At 30.4% G+C, this 21,319-nt stretch overlaps 2 protein-coding genes and 1 long non-coding RNA gene across 4 annotated transcripts in view; 1 reads left to right on the forward strand and 2 right to left on the reverse strand.

The window, feature by feature from the left end:
• Positions 1-21,319, forward strand: part of LOC140053949 (V-type proton ATPase subunit C 1-B-like) — a 41,043-nt gene extending 19,724 nt beyond the window's left edge. The window contains exon 12 of one of the 2 annotated variants that reach the window (XM_072098711.1): positions 20,643-21,319. In XM_072098711.1, the coding sequence (XP_071954812.1) occupies positions 20,643-20,738 (96 nt within the window). In that variant the 3' untranslated portion in view covers positions 20,739-21,319. Of the gene's footprint in view, positions 1,559-20,642 lie in introns of those variants that run through there. The other variant, XM_072098710.1, reaches the window with a different exon arrangement.
• LOC140053951 (G-protein coupled receptor GRL101-like) overlaps positions 1,517-21,319 on the reverse strand; it is a 27,855-nt gene continuing 8,052 nt past the window's right edge. Inside the window, exons 5-6 of the mRNA XM_072098714.1 lie at positions 3,878-3,949; positions 1,517-2,890 (exon numbers count right to left, since the gene is read on the reverse strand). Coding sequence (XP_071954815.1) covers positions 1,855-2,775 — 921 coding nt within the window. The 5' untranslated portion in view covers positions 2,776-2,890; positions 3,878-3,949 and the 3' untranslated portion in view covers positions 1,517-1,854. The remainder of the gene's footprint in view (positions 2,891-3,877; positions 3,950-21,319) is intronic.
• On the reverse strand, positions 5,345-6,633 carry LOC140053883 (uncharacterized). The gene is made up of 3 exons (XR_011846463.1): positions 6,571-6,633; positions 6,050-6,121; positions 5,345-5,366 (listed from the first exon to the last, which is right to left on the reverse strand). It is a non-coding gene; the product is annotated as an uncharacterized lncRNA (long non-coding RNA).

The raw sequence follows: 21,319 nt of genomic DNA on the forward strand, positions 1-21,319 counted from the left end.
ACGGTCCTTGACATACCAGGCATGACAATGGCTCAACAGCAATATTACCCGTACGTGTATTACCCAATTGAAATTAACTTTTGGGACAGGACGTGAAGATAATTCATCGCGCTCATTATGCAATAATAGGGTATTTTTAAATTGGATAAATAATAGGTGAAATAAAATTGTAAGGGTGGGTGTATGTGTATAATGTGGTGTTTAGTAGATGGTTATAGATTGTAATAGGGACTTTTTGGTCAACAGCTTCAACCTTAAGTTGTAACAACATGCATTATGTATGCTCCGCCCATTTATGCAGATTTGGAAAGACCTTGAATTCAAATAAATTTCAATTAGTAAGCGATGGATCTGATTGGCCGCATTACTTGCATTGCTTGTATGTTTTTGCGCTACATTGTGTGAAACCAAGCTTAAAAGTTCTAACTTTTATGCTAGCAAAGTTGTTGCATATCATTAGTGATACTAAGTGATACTAATCGCGTAATATTTGATGAAAAGTGTTTCGCGAAAAGATGAAAACTAGAGAGCTTAACAAAACACAATTTAAGATTGAGGAAATTTTCATTTAGATTTTTTATTTGCAGTGCCCGCAATTAAAAGGTGTAGTTTAATTATAACCATGTCAATTTACTAGTATATTAAAGCTAAAACATTATTCACTTAATAAAAACGCAAAATCCATTTCACATTACATGTGTGTATATGTGTGAACACAAGTTAAGTTGAGGATCAAAAAGTCTGTAATAAATATTAAAGTAAATCTATTAAATATAAATACTTGTTCTGTATATAAAATGCTTTATGAATTCATTTTAATATATTATATATAAAAGGTATATAAATAAGTAAGTTAATTGTACTAAATTTCTTTAAATATTACATCTAGTCATGTTTTGTGGTAAACCATTTTCTGTTGCTTCTTCTCAGACTAGATTCTAGATGGTGATTAAGATTCAGCTTAATATTCATAAAAAGTTTGTCACACATGGCTTGTCATACTATACTTGAGCTGAAATTAATTCATCTTCATAAAAACTGCCGCTAGTGGCGCTATGTAAAAAGAAACAATTCTTGAAGATTTATAGCAGAATTAAATACAAAATAAAAAAAACCAAAAATAAATTTCTCTGAAGTTTGATTTAAATTACAAGTAAATATGTTATGCTCATTTCGTTCAAGCCGCACATCAATTATGCAAATCAATTACGCTTGTTGAAAATCACCATCAAATTAATTTATTTTGTGTTGCCAAATCACGGTGTATCATACAATTCCGGTTATTGAGTCCTTGCACATTACGCCCAAGAATACATTAAGTTGAATGATATAAGAAATTAAAAATGTATTTAGAATGTATTTAAGTATTGTAGATTGTAGAATACAAAATATATGAGTAACATTCCATATCTAAAACTATAGTAAATAATATTTACGTGTAGGCTACTAAATTGTTACTCGATGTCTGTTACTATCGAACAGTTTCCCAACGGAATATACTTATATTTATCATATATTGTGGAATATAATAAATGACAAGTTAAAAGTTTTTTCAGTTCTTTTTTTTTCAGATTTTCTGTTGTATAAATAAGTTTTTTGGTTTCTTTGTTTTGTTTTATATATATATACTGTAGGCTTATATTAAAGCACTCTTCCCTGATTAAAGCAAGTTATATAACAAAGTAATAATTACAAACAATGAAACTTTGATTTAAACATTAAATACATTTTAAAAAGTACACATAGAATTTACATCACACATGGGATCAACAAATCACACATGGGATTAACGAATCACACATGGGATCAACGAATCACACATGGGATCAACGAATCACACATGGGATTAACAAATCACATAGGCCTAAGTGGAATTTGTGTAACTGCCGGTTGCCGTACTTTGCATTTAAACATATAGACGATTGTATAAAGATAAGGATTGACTGAGGAGTTTATAGGGATGATGAATGTCGCTGCCCAAACATATATGTCATCAGGAATCCTCATCCAATCCATCTCAGAACCAATTGCCATTACTATAATCGGACCCCAGCAACAGAAATCAGTGAAAACTATTAACCCTAGTTTTCGAGCCATTTTCAGTTGCTCCTTTCTCATCTGCCGTCTGTTTACAGTGGCACCCGATCTTTTAACGGATAAGAAAATCATGAGGTAACTCACTGCAATTACGACAAATCCGATTCCATTAAATGCAACAAAAATGGTTATAGCATACTCCCAACCTGGCCACCGACTTCTGGTTAGAGGTAATGCCAGGCAAACACTTTCTTTTCCGTAATAGTTATCGCTAAAGTACGATATTTCAGCAAATTTTAGTTTATTTACTGCTGGAAGAAAACTCAGGACAATCCAGAACAACCATGCGAATGCGAGTATAATTTTACACTTTTTACTATTGAGACGATTTGTACTGAATGGATAAACGATGTTAACAGCACGGTCAATGCTCAGCATCATCAGTGTGAACACTGAGCATTGCCCAGAGAGAGTAGAAATAGCCCCGGCGAAGCTGCAAAGGAAACTCTTCTTCCACTCTCTTGCAACTTCAGAATACCTTCCTCTGTAATGTATGTCTGCACTTGAAATGATGATCAGATAGACTGCCATCAGCATGTCCGACGCGGCAAGGTTAGTGATAAGAATGGTTTGAACTTTGTTAACATTGTTATTGTTACCTGTCTTGTCCTTTTTCAATCGTCTAGATATGATGACAACTGAATTACCAATGATGGATGATATTCCAATTATCATCATTAAAACACGGAGATGTTTACTTTTTAGTAGATCTTCACAAGAAGCAAATGCATCAACAGGTTCGCATTTATCAATAACACCAACAAGACAACACAGGCGAGAGAAATCCGAGTACCTGTTAAATTAATTGTAAATAGTTAATAAGTTTAGTGATTTCGACTTTTGGAAAATAAATGTTGTGAGAATACATTAAAATATTGTACATATTAAACCTCTAAAAATTTACAGTAAACATTATCAAAATCAGTTTAAAAATCACTTTAAACAGGATTGTCGTGATATGAAGCCCCATGGATATATCATGGATAAAAAATAGTCGGCATCTCGCACATACAACACATTATCTCGTATGTATGACTTTCTTGTACGTACATTTTATTATCTCGTATGCCTATATGTACAACTTATTATTATCTCATACGTACAACTTATTATTATCTCATACGTACAACTTATTATTATCTCATACGTACAACTTATCATTATCTCATACGTACAACTTATTATTATCTCATACGTACAACTTATTATTATCTCATACGTACAACTTATTATTATCTCATACAACTTATTATTTCAAGCTTATTAAGAGTAACTTGGAAATTTGGTTGAATTTCAAAGAAAACTAATTTTATTTATTTAATTTGAATCCAGCTAGCACGTGACAATTTCAGAATGAGATGAAGGTCTACAGATGTGACACTGTTTTGACCAATGATAACATACTTGTGAACCTAGTGCCACTAATAAATTATAGTTGCAATAAATAATTTCAATATATTATGAAGACTAGAGGGTCAATTGGTCGTCGAGCTAAAGAGCCACCAATTATTAGTATAAGTACGAGGCTGACTCCTAGTTCTGGTGGTGGGTTCTTGGGTAAGGACTATAGACAGTAGGTCCAGTGTACATGTTTGTCCATCTGCACTTAAAGAATTCAATTTGGGATGAGTAGGGGGTTACACCAGTGTACCGATTCATAAAATAGCCTCTGTAGCACCTATATATCTGATAGCTATACAATAATAAAAATAAAATAAATAATATATAACTACAACAATAATATTTGTCATGGCGTATATGCAGGTATATCATTACTTACAATTCTTTTAAGTTTGTTAATTTTTCAAACGTCCTATCTCTGTACACCTGTAAGTTGTTACCACTTAAATATCTAAAAAAGTAATAGACGGAAAACAAAAATAGAATAAGGTGTTGTAACGGTTTGTATAAGGCTGGTTGCAAATTTCCTCATTTTGATTTGAATTAGTAAATTCAATTTCTTCTTTAGATTTTTAACAACTCATTATTTTTCTTTCACACTTTTTATTCTCTTTGTTTTCATTAGCATTTTCTTAATTTGCTTATTTTTACAAAAACCCTTGAAATAAGTCTGATGACTTTCATGGTCCTAATTGTACCTATTCTGTTTGTCCTTGTCTGTTTCTCATTGTTATTTGATGTAGTTAAGTTTAAATTTGATAAATAAAGGAGATTATAGAAAATAATTAGTAGAGTAGAATTTTAAATGATTGGAGTATGTATAATATAATATAATTCAATTTAAACTATGTTTCAAAATTTTTCAATGCTTAAAAAAACAGTAATATGAATAAACCTTTTGTTCTGTACACAGAAATACTGAACATTTTGAAAACTACAATGTTGTTTGATATTATTTCATCAATTACATCTTTTATCTTTTTTATCTTTTATCGCAATCAATTCATAAAAATGAAAACCAAATAATCATACAGTTCATGCATAAATGAAACTGCATAAGAAATATATAGTGTAACTTACAGACGATATGAATTATATAGATGCCACACCTTAAGCCTGTTTTCCTGTCGACGTTATTCGACGCTATCGTCGTTGATCGTTAACGATCGTTTGAAAACGATCAAGTTGAAATGACAACGATAGCGAGTACCTTTTGCTGTAAATCGTTAACATTTCAATGTTAACGTAGAAGATCGCCGATTATTGTTAACGATACCGTCGAATAACGTTGACAGGAAAACAGGCTTTACATGAGAAGTACTCAAAGTATTCTTAAATGTAGGTCTACTTAGTATAAAGTACGAACACGCAAAGCTACTGTCAAGTATTTATTAAATTATCATCTTTTGTTAATTGCAATCAAATCAGACAAAAATCAAACGGAAACCAAATAATCATAAGAGTCATACTGTATATAAATTATAGTGCTACTTACAAATGTGAAAGTGATGAAGCAAAAGAAGAGAAGGCATCTGGTTCAATGGTAGTTATAGCATTGTTCTGTAAATCCCTGTTGAAAGATAAATTAATAATAGACAACAGATATTGAGTAATGCATCACATTATTTAAAAAATACATAATTTTCATTATCATACGTTAAAAAATTGTAAAAATAAAATTTTTTTTGCATAGTTAAATAAAAAACTGTTATGTTATGTTACATATAATATAGATATTAATATTAATACAGCTGTAATTTAAGAAAAATTTGTAATAAACAAAGCAATACACTTACAGTGCTTTCAATGCTGTCAAACCAGCAAATGCATCGGCTGGCAATGTACTTATTTGATTATAAGGCAACCACCTTAAATAGAAAAAGAATGCACAAAATAAGCACATGGAGTAAATACAATATAAATTATTTTTGTCTTTCTGTTTCTTCAAATAATTAAATTATCTACATCAGTAATACTACATTATAGTTATACTGCATGAATATAATTGTCAAGTTTTAAATATTATTATTGTTAATAAAATATTATTCAACAATTTAGATTAAGATTTCTTATTGTTAATATCTGACAAAAAGGATCTATGGTAGTTATAGCATTTCTCTCTAAATTCCTGTTAAAAGATAAATTAATAAACAACATTTTATTGAGTAATGCATCACATTACTAAAAAAAATACGTAATTTTCATTATCAAGTAGAAAAACTATAAAAATAACATTTTATTTGCATAGTTAAATTAAATAAAAATTAAATGTCATGACTTTGTTATTTTATTATTTCACTCTGTTGCCTAAAATGTTTACATTATTAGACTGCATGAGTATAGTTTCAACTCTTATACTTGAATCATTTGCATATGAAATATGAATTATAGTGTTAACTTACAGATGCCACCGTACATTAGAAGTAAGATTTCATTTAAAGTAAGATAAAATTATGTTATGTTACATATAATATAGATATTAATATTAATACAGCTTTAATTTAATTAAGAAATTAAGACAAATTTGTAATAAACAAAGCAATACACTTACAGTACTTCCAATGCTGTCAAACCAGCAAATGCATTGGCTGGCAATGTACTTATTTGATTATCATACAAGTACCTCAAATAGAAAAAGAATGCACAGAATAAGCACATGGAGTAATTACAATATCAATTATGTTTGTCTTTATGTTTCCTAATGTTTAAATTAGTAATACTACATTATAGTTACACTGCATAGTATAGTGTCAACTTTTATACTTGAATGATGTCAAAAATGCTATGTTAAAATAGAATATTGTTTTTAATTTGCAACTCAGACAAAATCACTATAAGAAATGATATTTCTAGACAAACTCACTCCAACAAATTTTAATTAATTGATTACAATTATGAAATATTATTATTAAAAAAATTATAGATTACAATACAGATTAAGATAAATTTGTAATATCTGACAAAAAGGATCTATGGTAGTTATAACATTGTTCTCTAAATTTTTGTTGAAAGATAAATATATATACCAAGTTTGATTTAAAAAATACATAATAAACAAAGCAATACACTTACAGTTCTTTCAATGCTGTCAAACCAGCAAATGCATTGGCTGACAATGTACTTATTTGATTACCAGACAAGGACCTCAAATAGAAAAAGAATGCACAGAATAAGCACATAGAGTAATCACAATATCAATTATGTTGGTCTTTATATTTCCTAATGTTTAAATTAGTAATACTACATTATAGTTACACTGCATAGTATAGTGTCAACTCTTATATTTGAATGATTTCAAATATACTAGTTTAAAAAGAATATAGTTTTTAATTTGTAACTCAGACAAAATCACTACAAGAAATGTTATTTCTAGAAAAACTCACTCCAACAAATTTTAATTAATTGATTACAATTATTTCAAAGAATTACAGATTAAGATTCTTAATAAATTTGTAATATCTGACAAAAAGGATCTATGGTAGTTATAGCATTGTTCTCTAAATTGAAGTTGAATGATAAATACAGTATATATATATATACAACATTTGATTTAAAAAATACATAATTTTCATTATCGTAAGTAGAATAAAAAAAAACCATTTTATTTAAAATTAAATTTCATGACTTCATTATTTTATTATTTTACTCTGTTGCCTAAAATGTTTACATTATTAGACTGCATGAGTATAGTTTCAACTCTTATACTTGAATCATGTAAAAATAATATACCACAGTATGTTATGAAAGGATTTGTTTTCTCAGATAAATTACTGCAAACAATTTAAATTAATTGATAGAGAGAGAATATAATTTGCAACATTATTGTTAATAAAATATTATTCCAAACAGTTGTTGATATCTGACAAAAAAATAAATAACTCGACATTCATGGTGGATGAAGTAACACTTGTTTTTAAAGTTCTTGTTATAAGATCATATTATGAAATGATGTAATAAATAAGAATATCTTACTGTGTTAAACCATGGATTAAAGAATAGAAGGATATTCATCGACGTGAGATCAAGGGTTCCTTGACTCTCGCCGACAGAGCGCGGACCGCCCACAATGTTACAGTTTAATTAACCGCATGGTAACAACGAAACGGTCGCGTGCCTAATATATTGTTTACTGCACATGTGCAACGACATTTAACCTCTTTGGCCTCTGCCTCACGCCACTGCTGAGTATAATGTTTATTGAAAACAGTTATTAAATTACATTGTACGTTATTGTGAAGACCCTAATGTAGGCTTACTTCATCAATATACGAAAGCCCATTAATGCCATTTTAAGTATATGTTTTTCGAACGTAATCCGTTCTAACGAATTAGTAATTCGTTTGAACGGATTAATAATCTGTTCAAACGAATTAGTAATCCGTTCAAACGAATTGCAACATATACAACAAGTGCCATTTAAAGAATATGTTGTAATTCGTTTCAACGGATTACTAATTTGTTTAAACAGATTAATAATCTGTTAAAACGAATTAGGAATCCGTTCAAACGGATTAGTAATTTGTTTAAACGGATTACTAATTTGTTCAAACGAATTACTAATTCGTTCAAACGAATTACTAATTTGTTCAAACAGATTAGTAATCCGTTTAAACAAATTATTAATTTGTTTAAACAAATTATTAATTCGTTTAAACGGATTACTAATTCGTTTGAACGAATTAGTAATTCGTTTGAACGGATTACTAATCCGTTTAAACAAATTAGTAATTCGTTTGAACGAATTAGTAATCCGTTTAAACAAATTAGTAATTTGTTTGAACGGATTAGTAATCCGTTTGAACAAATTAGTAATCCGTTTAAACAAATTAGTAATTTGTTTGAACGGATTAGTAATCCGTTCAAACGAATTAAAACATATACCTTAAATGGCACTTGTTGTATATGTTGCAATTCGTTTGAACGGATTACTAATTCGTTTGAACAGATTATTAATCTGTTCAAACGAATTACTAATTCGTTAGAACGGATTACGTTCGAAAAACATATACTTAAAATGGCATTAATGGGCTTTCGTATCAATATACCAGATAAAATACTATATTGTTATTGGCTTAGAATTGTAGATGCTATAATTGTAATTAGTATAGGTTTCTGCCGCGATTGATCTACGCTAATGTTTTTATGACATTAAAGTAGCATTTTATGACCTGTAGTAGCCCTACATCTGAGACAATAACTATTTGTTGTCTCAGCCTACATGTAAAATTACAAAATCAGCAAGGATACTAGGCCTAGGCCTTCTAGGCTTACTAGTAAACCATATGATTTGCCGACATTGATACTGCCTAGGTAGGCCTAGGCTAATATTAAGTGTAGTAGATACAACGTGTAATCATGATCTATATACTCACCGTTGTCTTACTTCTTGTGTGAATAATAATAGGTACTTCGTTTGTTCGTGATTAAGTTTGCCATGCGTGTACTTTTCAAAACGACCGCTAGGTAACGTATCGCAACTATACATAGCCAGCCAATCCCGGATCAGGGATCGCTGTTTTCATTAAATCAGGCCCGGTGATTGGATGTGATGTGGATGACATAACCACTTGCCAATCACCAGGCACTAAAATTTAAATATAATTACATCGATAATTAAGGAGAATTATGAAGAAACCACTGCTTAGCCATATATTAAATACATGATTGTTCTATGTGTGGACACCGGACACGCTAACAACATACATGGTCAAATGCATAATTTAATATTCTATAGATTAACGCAATTTTTAATGACAGAAGATGGCAGGCAAATAATGATAATTCAAATATAAAAATTGCATATTATTTTATTAATATTACCAACTACTTAAAATTACCAGTCGTAAGAAAGTGAACTTTTCGTAGTCTGATTGTTATGAAACTAAAACAGAATTGTTCAGCATTACATTTTTATTGTCAATTAATCATCGACGCAGACATGTCAATAGAACATTCAGACTGCGCATACGATTTGTACATGGTTACGTTTTGGTCTAAAAAAATGTAGCAGTTGATTCGCAGCGTTCTACAGAGGACCGCGGTTAGAGACACGGAGTTCAATGTTTGATTGGCAGCAGTGCTTTAGTATAGAAGCGCGTTCTAAAATCGTTTGATGTCGCCGTCGATGCATATCCTTCTAATTCTTTTATCCATGGTTAAACCTACAATGTAGATATTAATATTAATACAGCTGTAATTTAATTAAGAAATTAAGACAAATTTGTAATAAACAAAGCAATACACTTACAATCCTTTCAATGCTGTCAAACCAGCAAATGCATTGGCTGACAATGTACTTACTTGATTAATAGACAATTCCCTCAAATAGAAAAAGAATGCACAGAATAAGCACATGGAGTAATTACAATATCAATTATGTTTGTCTTTATGTTTCCTAATGTTTAAATTAGTAATACTACATTATATTACATAGCCTATGTAAATACGTGAACGTGATTGGTTGAAACTGCGTCACATGACTACCGCTGCGAGGATCGTAAATCGTATATATCCTCGAGAACGATGATATTGACTGAGTAATTTTCGCGTAATTATTGTGTCCCCTGTCATTAATCATATAAATTCTCGAGTTCGATGATATTGACTGTGTAATTTTCGTGTGCAACACTCGCGTTTGCCGATAAAATCTACTGGATCTTGAACTCGGGATGGAATTGTCACTCCATCACAAGACAACGCTTCAACCGCTGCGCCACGGAACTTGCTTGAAGAAATTAATCTTTTAAACTATTTAAGCTATGCATTTATAGCGCCCTTATTTGTTATTAGTCCTCCCTAAATGTGATGAAACACCGTTTGTGATTGGTCAAAACTCACGGTAGTAACTAGTACGCGCTGAATATCCGGCGATTCGGCTCCTCGAAGAGAAGAAGACGAATTGTTTATTCGGCGTACCTGATTATAATATTATTATTAATAGGCTTATTGATGAAAATTCTTCTGTTAATTTAAACGACCTAGGCCTAAGTGAATATTTTATTGCCAAGGAATCATTAATTAGTAATTATCTGTATATTATTCTTCGCAAGGTAAGGTGTCTAGGCAGACTTGTTTACATACAATACAAATACTATAGGAGGCCTAGCCTAGTTTCACCCAACCCACCAGACTTGTTCTTGGCTATATAATATAACAGATATCGCCTTCTGTATCGGTTAAGTATAAGATTTGACATCCCCTCGGGAATGATATAAAGTTCTCGGGGAATATTTCCCTCAGCTGGCGCTTCGGGAAATATATATTCCCTCGAACTTAATATCATTCCCTCGGGGATGTCAAATCTTATATTTAACCTCTAAGCAGTCAATATCTGTATAATAGTTACACTGCATAGTATAGTGTCAACTCTTATACTTGAATGATGTCAAATATACTATGTTAAAATAGAATATAGTTTTTAATTTGTAACTCAGACAAAATCACTACAAGAAATGTTATTTCTAGACAAACTCACTCCAACAAATTTTAATTAATTGATTACAATTATAAAAGAGAAAATAGTTTTAAATATTATTACTAAAAAATAATTATATCAAACAATTACAGATTAAGATTCTTAATAAATTTGTAATATCTGACAAAAAGAATCTATGGTAGTTATAGCATTGTTCTCTAAATTCCTGTTGAAAGATAAATATGTATTACATTTGATTTAAAAATAATTTTCATTATCATAAGTAAAAAAAACTATTTTATTTGTAGAGTTAAATAAAAATTAAATGTCATGACGTCATTATTTTATTATTTCACTCTGTTGCCTAAAATGTTTACATTATTAGACTACATGAGTATAGTTTCAACTCTTATACTTGAATCATGTAAAAATAATATACTACAGTATGTTTTGAAAGGATTTGTTTTCTCAGACAAATTACTGCAAACAATTTAAATCAATTGATTGAAATATAATTTGCAACATATTGTTTCTAAAATATTATTTCAAACAATTTTTGATATCTGAGAAAAAAAAATGATTCATGGGGGATGAGCTATGTTAAACCTACAATGTAGATATTAATATTAAAACAGCTATAATTTAATTAAGAAAGTAAGACAAATTTGTAATAAACAAAGCAAATACACTTACAGTATTTTCAATGCTGTCAAACCAGCAAATGCATTGGCTGGCAATGTACTTATTTGATTATCATACAAGTACCTCAAATAGAAAAAGAATGCACAAAATAAGCACATGGAGTAATTACAACATCAATTATGTTTGTCTTTATGTTTCCTAATGTTTAAATTAGTAATACTACATTATAGTTACACTGCATAGTATAGTTCAACTCTTATACTTGAATGATGTCAAATATACTAGTTTAAAAAGAATATAGTTTTTAATTTGTAACTCAGACAAAATCACTATAAGAAATGTTATTTCTAGACAAACTCACTCCAACAAATTTTAATTAATTGATTACAATTATGAAAGAGAAAATAGTTTTAAATATTATTATTAAAACAATATTATTTCAAAGAATTACAGATTAAGATTCTTTATAAATTTGTAATATCTGACAAAAAGGGTCTATGGTAGCATTGTTCTCTAAATTGCAGTGGAAATATAAATGTATATATCACATTTGATTTAAAAAAAAATTAAAATTGCACTTGTATAGTTAAATCAAATAAAAATTAAATGTCATGACTTCATTATTTTATTATTTCACTCTGTTGCCTAAAATGTTTACATTATTAGACTGCATGAGTATAGTTTCAACTCTTATACTTGAATCATGTCAAAATAATATACCACAGTATGTTATGAAAGGATTTTTTCTCAGACAAATTACTGCAAACAAATTTAAATTAATTGATTGAAAGAGATTATAATTTGCAACATTTTTAATAAAATATTATTTCAAACAGTTGTTGAAATCTGACAACAAAATAAATAACTCATTCATTCATGTAATTGTATTGATATATGATGAAATATGACCTGAAATATATGAGTACCAAATTTGGTTTAATTATGCTTGTCAAAATATGATTACAAACATGATTTTGTTAAATAGACCACGTAATTTTTGATTGCGCACCACGAAAACATAATCACATCGATTCCTGGATGAATTAACACTTGTTTTAAAGTTCTTGTTATAAAATGATGTTACTATGTTAAACCTACAATGTAGATATTAATACAGCTGTAATTTAATTAAGAAATTAAGACAAATTTGTAATAAATAAATAAACAAAGCAAATGGTATACCAATGCTGTCAAACCAGCAAATGCATTGGCTGGCAATGTACTTATTTGATTACAATACAAGCCCGGCCCTCCTATAAAAATGCACAGAATGAATAAGCATATGGAGTAAATACCGTACAATATCAATTATTTTTGGTTTTTTTGTTTCCTCAAATAATGTTTAAATAATCTATATTAGTAATACTACATTATTAGTATAAATATCAATATTTTAAATAAAAAAGCACTGCAAGAAATTTCAATAAATTGATTGCAATTATGAAAGAGATAATAGTTTTCAATATTAATACTAATAACATATTATTTCAAACAATTTTGGCACAAAAAAAAGTACAGGGTACAACAATTTGCATTTTGTACAACACAGTGACTGAAAAAAACAACTTTAGCAGGATATAAAAACAGTGGCTATGCACAACATTTTGCCTTGTACAAAAACAGTTGTTGATTGGTACAAAAACACTTGTTAGGAACATAGCGGTGGCAGGGTACAACTTGCGTTATACAACACGGTGACTGGAAACAAACTTAAACGGTAGCAGGATATAGAAACGGTGGCAGGATACAAAAGCAGTAGGGTATAAAATCTGCATTGTACAAAAACGGTGGCAAGGGTACATAAACTTGGGGTTGTACAACAGTGGCTGAGAACAAAAACAGTGGCAGGATATAAAAACTTGGGTTGTACAACAGTGGCTGAGAACAAAAACAGTGGCAGGATATAAAAACTTGGGTTGTACAACAGTGGCTGAGAACAAAAACAGTGGCAGGATATAAAAACTTGGGTTGTACAACAGTGGCTGAGAACAAAAACAGTGGCAGGATATAAAAACTTGGGTTGTACAACAGTGGCTGAGAACAAAAACAGTGGCAGGATATAAAAACTTGGATTGTACAACAGTGGCTGAGAACGAAAACAGTGGCAGGATATAAAAACTTGGGTTGTACAACAGTGGCTGGGAACAAAAACAGTGGCAGGATATAAAAACTTGGGTTATACAACAGTGGCTGAGAACAAAAACGGTGGCAAGGGTACACAAACTTGGGTTGTACAACACTGGCTGAGAACAAAAACAGTGGCAGGATATAAAAACTTGGGTTGTACAACAGTGGCTGAGAACAAAAACAGTGGCAGGATATAAAAACTCCTGTTAGTTCTACAAAATACAAGGATGGCAAAGGGATTGGTGGTTGCCTCAAGCAAGGCACAATTCATTCATTAAGCCTACTTACAATGTTGTTATTGGATTATGATTAGGATATAAAAACTTGGGTTGTACAACAGTGGCTGGGAACAAAACCTTGGCAAGATATATTAGGAAAACAAAATGGTAGCGTACAAAAACTGAAACAGTAGCATGGTAACTAACCATAGCAGGGCTAAAAAAAATAGAGGTAACCCCCTGTTAGTTCTTCAGAAGCGAGGATGAGAAAGGGTTTGGCACAATTCATTCATTAAGCCTACTTACAATGTTGTTATTGGATTATGATCATTGTACTGAGCAAGTTGTGTCTGTATGGTAGTATTCCATGTATCACAATGAGTATAATTTTGCAAATGGTTACAATTACAAAGTCTTGGGCATACACTTTTTTCTGTTAAAAATATAAAAATATTTTAAAATGAGTAAATAATAAAAAGTAACTTATTTTATTTAGTTATCACAGTATAAAACATACTAAATCAGCAGTCAGAAAACGAAGTGGAGAAAAATATATTAAAAACAAATACAAATTAAAATGTATAAAAGTTGCATATATAATACTTGCTACTACATTTACTTGTCTATCAATATAGAATATGTGTGATTTTAATATAGATCAAAAGGGAAATTACTAAAAAAATGGTAATGGCTGCATACAACAACAAAAATAAGCAAAAAGCTAAATCAAAACGGTTTTGTAAAATAGCCAGAAAGAAATTACAGAGCTTACAGGTAACATTACGCCTTCCTTAGTAGTGTAGGGGTACATAGAGATAAGTAAGAATACAAGGTAGACAAGAGCTGCTGATTATACTAAACTAAAACATATAGCCATTTCCTTCGTTGAATAAAGCAATTTGCACTAGGAAAAAGTGACATTTAAGTACAAGCACGTGCCAGGATTTGTGCTTCTTTTTTCCCCACAAATAGGGGGAAAAGGTGTAAGTGTAACAACTGAAAAACATCAACATAATTTGCCTGCTGGCTAGCAGAGAACTTCCACTGCTGTTTCTTGTTTGAAAAAGACACTTTTCAGGGGGAAAGGGTAATAAAATTTTAATTAATACAATTTTTTTAATGTTTGAAAATAAGATGGTAAATATATCTTACCATTCACATCGGAACTATAACAGCTAGAAAACAACAATGGTACCAACAGCACGAGGGTGTTAAAGATAGACATCTTTGTACACAAATTTAACGATATCGGAGTGTTACTAGTTAACTTTACTTCTGCGAGTCAGCTCCGATTTGTGAGAATTAAACGTTTTGTTGTTTAAAGAATACGTTTAGCACTTCTAGTGAGTTTTAATAATTTAGACAAATAATTTCACCAGATGTATTCAGGTTTTGCTGATAGGAGTCCTAATGGTTCATCTTAATATTCAATTGTTATTTGAAAATATTAATATTAATGTCAAAGAGGTTACACCACCCTGGTAATATGCAGTAATAACTTTTTACCCAAAATAATAATATAGTTATTAAAGTTTTCACATAATAATAAATTGTATTACTTATATTAAGTCCATGTTGGGAGACGATTAATTAAACTAATCTAACATTTTACATGTTTCTATTAATTACTTGTGTCAATTGTTTGTTTTTCTAAAGAATAAATAATAATTAATTTTATTAAGACCAATAAATTTCTCCAAAAGTCCTTTCTTCCACTTGCCACATTAAAACTGACTTTTGGTAGCTCATCCAGTAAACATAAGGTCTTATTAGGTCTGTATTTCTAATATGGGTAAAAATATATATATATATATTGGCATATATGGCGTTTCATATGTATAGTAGATCTTTTTTCCAGACCAAAATCGAAATGCTGACTGGTGGACGATAACATAAAAAAGATGAAAACTGCAGGCCTTGAGGAAAGTATAATTAAACATAGCAACTACTACTGTACAAGCAGCAATGAATATCATAAGGGGTGCTGAGATCAGCATTCAGTTCTGTCGATAAGTAATTCAGTTGTTTTAACTTTGAAAATCAGCTAAATTGATGAAAACTACACATTTTGTTTACATTACTTGTAGCATTTCCTGTGAATTTTAATAATTTAGATAAATAATTTCATCAGATGTATCTGTGTTTTTCTGAAAGGAGTCTTAATGGTTCGTTTTAATATTAAATTATATTAAAAATATTAAAGGTACCAATTTGATAGAGATTACATCACAATGAGTACAGTATAACGTTTGTCCCAAACATAAATGTTATGAAAATAGACATTTTCAATAAAATTTATTATGTGCTAATAATAATTAGCGACACAATTAAATGTTTTCGTAGTTATAAAAAGTTTCCATCTACTCTTTTAATTGCTTAGGCCTACATTATTTTTATCGTATATTTTGTATTTATAGTAGTTTTTCTGATAAATAAAGAATAATTGATTTTAATAATAGAAAAATGAATATTTTTTAGATAAAAGTGTCCTTCTGCTCGCCACTGACTGTTGGTTACTGCTCATCAACTATTCGTCCACAACTTAGAAGATTGCAGCAAACAGTATTCTAAATTTGTTCTTTCTTTATATTTTGATATTTTAGCACAAAGTTTCACTTACCAGAAACAATTAGGTCTATGGCTACTGAAAAACAGTCAATAATAATTTGTTCTCTCATTTTTACAATATTTTATATATTTGTTGTGTCATTTTATTCGGCTTTTTTATTTGTATGCTACAGTATATTTAAGATGTTTTCATTTTGATCATTCTTTTCGGTATGTTTTATATTCTTAGGACCCCTTTTATTTTTTCACCAGACAACAAAGTCTTAAAGATAAACATGTTCTTACCTAACTTTGTACCAATATCTGACAGTTCAATTGTTTAAAGATTACCTACCATAGCGTTTCTAGTAATTGTGTTAATAATTTAGATAAATCACTTCACAAGATGCATCCAATGAAGAGTTTCACTGATGGAGTAGTAATCATATATTTAATTAGAATGAAAATTTATCTGGTTTGGTAAAAGAGATGGAGATAGATACTTGCACTTTGATTCACAAGTTAACATATATCTCTCTTAACATTTAACTGTTTACATTCAAAGTAATATTAAACGTATAAAGTTTGTGTTAGCTCATGTTTCCCTCTATTATTGATTTCATCGTTCTTATTTTTTTCTTAGGTTTTTTTTTTTTTGATAAAGAAAACTAGATTCGAATGAAGAATAATATGATTTTAAATAGGATCCCTCCCGGTCACCTCATTCAAACTGGCTGCGGGCGTTGGCAGGATTTTTAAAAAGGAGAAGATTTGAGAGGAGTGGAGCACATAATCGGCTGAGTACAGGCTATAGTGGCAGTATTTACCAATCGCACATGTGTGTTATTTCTCTTAAAAATATGAAGAATTTCACATTTAAGGAAATTTTTTCAATTACAAGAGTAAATGTTTCTCTTAGCTGAAGTGTAATGGTGAACGGTCACAGGACCGACAAGTTCTGTAGCCTTTAAACATCATATTTTGGAGGATCATAATTACCTCGGTAAACGCAGAAGAAAACTTGTTTAACTTAATTATTCGGTAACTTTATTCCTCTAACTCATTGAATATTTATGAGGCGTGACGCAAGTGTGGGCATCATATGACCATATATCAGTAGACGCGGAAGAAAGCAATGAATTATTTAATATCTTTATTCCTCGCTTAATGAATATGTATGAGGCGTGATGCAAGGGTGGACAGTCATATGATCGTACATCAGTATTTTCCTACAGTAGGTAGGTTTTAGATAGAAAACATAATTATGCAGTTTTTTCATTTAACTTAAAGATATATTATCCCCTGAATTTTAATGTCACATAATAGTTATTCCCTTTGACCAAAAACTTGATAGAAAAAAAAAAACTTACTGAATAAAATTTTATTTTATTTAAAGCAAAACATTGTCTGTCAGACAATTGGTTTTTGGCTGAATTTAACTGTTTATTTTTTCTTTTTATAAAGTGCAAACATAATTTGTTTTTGTTTCTTTTTCTACGGAAATGATTACCTTTATTAAAACTACAAAATGGCCTATTTGATTTATTAATCTTCATTTTTCATGTTTTTCAGGGACAGTACATCTTTAATAATATCGAATGTTTATTACCTGATGTAAATATTGACCCAATTCCTTCATAGCTTAAAACAAGCATTATTAAAAAAATATCCATATAAAAATTAACATACTACACATTTACAACTTTTGAGAACAACAGACCTCAGAACTTGGAAAAATAAATATCGGAAAGTTTATGAAAGCATGTCAAAACTATAGAGGGCATTATAACATTTTGTTTTGTTAAGATAGTGGCAACTGCACTATAATAGTAAACATGGGTATGGCAGGTGTGCCAAAGGCTGATAATGCGGTGCCAACTGAATTCAAAGTATTAAACAACAGATGAATTTATTTAGTTAGTATCTAGAGACGTTTGCCGGAATGGCTGCCAATGGGATTTCACTCATGCGAAGTGTATAAGAGATAGGAGTTTCATATCTTGCGCCACTTCGCACGGCGCTATAGTATCTTTGGTGTGTGCCGCTCAACCAGCAACTCGCTTTAAAATAAATTGCTGCCACATCTTAATTTTATTTTTACAGGGTTAGTACGATGGTTGAAAATCAACTTTAGTGAAGTTTTTATGGCTTGGATTCATGTGCAAGCGCTATGAGTGTTTGTAGAATCAGTTTTAAGGTACTGTATGTTGTGATGTGCATTTTGGAATTAAAAAAATTAACTTATTTCATATCATATGTTTTAGGGAAAAGAAACTCAACCACTCAGTGATATTGCTAAAATAAATAATAATTTCAAATGGTTTACATGAATATCTGTGGGAATAAAATGAAGGAAAAAATTAGTTGGATCCATTACATTATAGTTGGTGTTTTATTATCTAATAGGTATAGACTCACAGTAAACTTTCAGGGGATGCTTATTCAACCATACAAAAAGACACAGCGAAGATTGAGAGAAGTTCTACAACAGAAATATGGTCATCTGGATGGGAGCAGCGTTGGTGCATCTGAGGTAATGAAAGGTTTAGGTTCAGTCTAATGCGTGCATTTAGTATGACTAAACAGTTCCAAATTACTTTTACCACTACCTCCCAACTGGGAAAAAAGAAATAATGTCCAAACTATAGAGGGTGATATAACATCAAAAAATATATCAAACTATAGAGGGTGCTATTAGCTATAATTGTAAACATAGGTACAGTATATCAGACGTTCCAAATGCGGTGACTCATTTTTTCGCATATTTAACAATGTATGAATTTATTATAAAAATTGTACGGACCGATATTAGTATGTTTTCTATTCTCTTATCAATATATAGAGCCTAGTAGTAGCAGACCTACTGTTAAAATTACACATTATCAAATCTATATATAAATTTACGTAAGGGCAAAATTCGGTAAATCGCGCGTTATTTCTAGAATTTTTACTCGATGGTATATAAAGTTGGTTCTTACTTTCGGTACTGATTTTAACCACCTGATGTAATCCTGTTTACTAATTAAATTGAGTTAGATAATTAGTTATTGACAATTAAAACGAATTTTGGTTCAACGATTTGCCCCAAATAGGGGTGTTTTCCGATCGTGGTATACACTGTCTAATGGATATCCATCTTGAAAAATAGGCCCGCACACAATAATACGAGGATGTTTCGGATTTTCCTATCTCCTTCTAGGATAATTGTTTTTAATAGCTGAAAACCGGTTGAACAGCTCGAGTACAGCATCATCATGTTGATGTTTTCTTTAAAAAATACTATTTTGATAGATTTAATATACGTTTATACAAAAGGATTGCTTGGCGATGAATGGAACATTCCAATCTCTCCCCACATTTGGTATAACACAAGTAGGTAAATTTATGTGTCTTTCGGGGATAAAATTAAAAACCTTTGACATTAAATACATAAACCATTTTTGTCCCATTTGAAGCACAATTTTTTTTGTTACTGTGAGTGTGGTGTACTGTTTAAATACATAATTAAACTTTAATACTGACAGTTGCTTCTTAATAGTATTAATTAATAATTATAAAAAAATATAAAAGTCGTCGTGGTGTATCGTTACATGTACTTTACTATTTAAATCGACTATGACAGTGACAGTTTCAATAAAGTATTAAATCGCAAATATTTAGTGGTTTATTATTTATAAAACATAAAAACAAATATACGGATAAAGAATATATTTAAAAATGGTTCCTCTTTGCACCCACCCTCTTACCATCCCTTAACCCTAACATGTTAGTACATACAAAACACAAATTGGGTTTGTTTACTCAAGTACTTCCCGGGGTACTAATTTAGTTGGCTACATAAATCACTGTGTCTGTTTATTACGTACATTTGAAATCGCCAGTTTTTTACGCTGAAATTACTATGTATTCGAGAACCATCTGTGGGCACAGCCTAGATGGACCATTTAGTTATACAATATTTAATATATATTTTTTTTAAAGAATTTAAATAGAAATTTAAATTTAGCACAAGAGCAGCAAACGCTCAAAATATCTCGAGCAGATTCCTGTGATTATATCGGGAGAGTTGTGATGTCTGAAAATGCATTGATATTGATTGCATTCATTGCGATGATATAATAAGTAAAAGTGTTTGCATGCAAAATAAGTGCGTAGAAATGTTTAATTACCTCATAATAATTTTCTCTTTTCTTCAGACGGTCCTTGACATCCCAGGCATGACAATGGCTCAACAGCAATATTACCCGTACGTGTATTACCCAATTGAAATTAACTTTTGGGACAGGACGTGAAGATAATTCCTCGCGCTCATTATGCAATAATAGGGTATTTTTAAATTGGATGAATAATAGGTGAAATAAAATTGTACGGGAGGGTGTATGTGTAACGTGGTGTTTAGTAGATGGTTATAGATTGTAATAGGGACTTTTTGGTCAACAGCTTCAACCTTAAGTTGTAACAACATGCATTATGTATGCTCCGCCCATTTATGCAGATTTGGAAAGACCTTGAATTCAAATAAATTTCAATTGGTAAGCGATGGATCTGATTGGCTGCATTACTTGCATTGCTTGTATGTTTTTTGCGCTACATTGTGTGAAACCAAGCTTAAAGGTTTTAACTTTTATGCTAGCAAAGTTGTTGCATATCATTAGTGATATAAGTGATACTAATCGCGTAATATTTGATGAAAAGTGTTTCGCGAAAAGATGAAAACTAGAGAGCTTAACAAAACACAATTTAAGATTGAGGAAATTTTCATTTAGATTTTTTATTTGCAGTGCCCGCAATTAAAAGGTGTAGTTTAATTATAACCATGTCAATTTACTTGTATATTAAAGCTAAAACATTATTCACTTAATAAAAATGCAAA

The sequence above is a fragment of the Antedon mediterranea genome, chromosome 7, assembly GCF_964355755.1.
Source record: "Antedon mediterranea chromosome 7, ecAntMedi1.1, whole genome shotgun sequence".
Lineage (NCBI taxonomy): Eukaryota > Metazoa > Echinodermata > Crinoidea > Comatulida > Antedonidae > Antedon > Antedon mediterranea.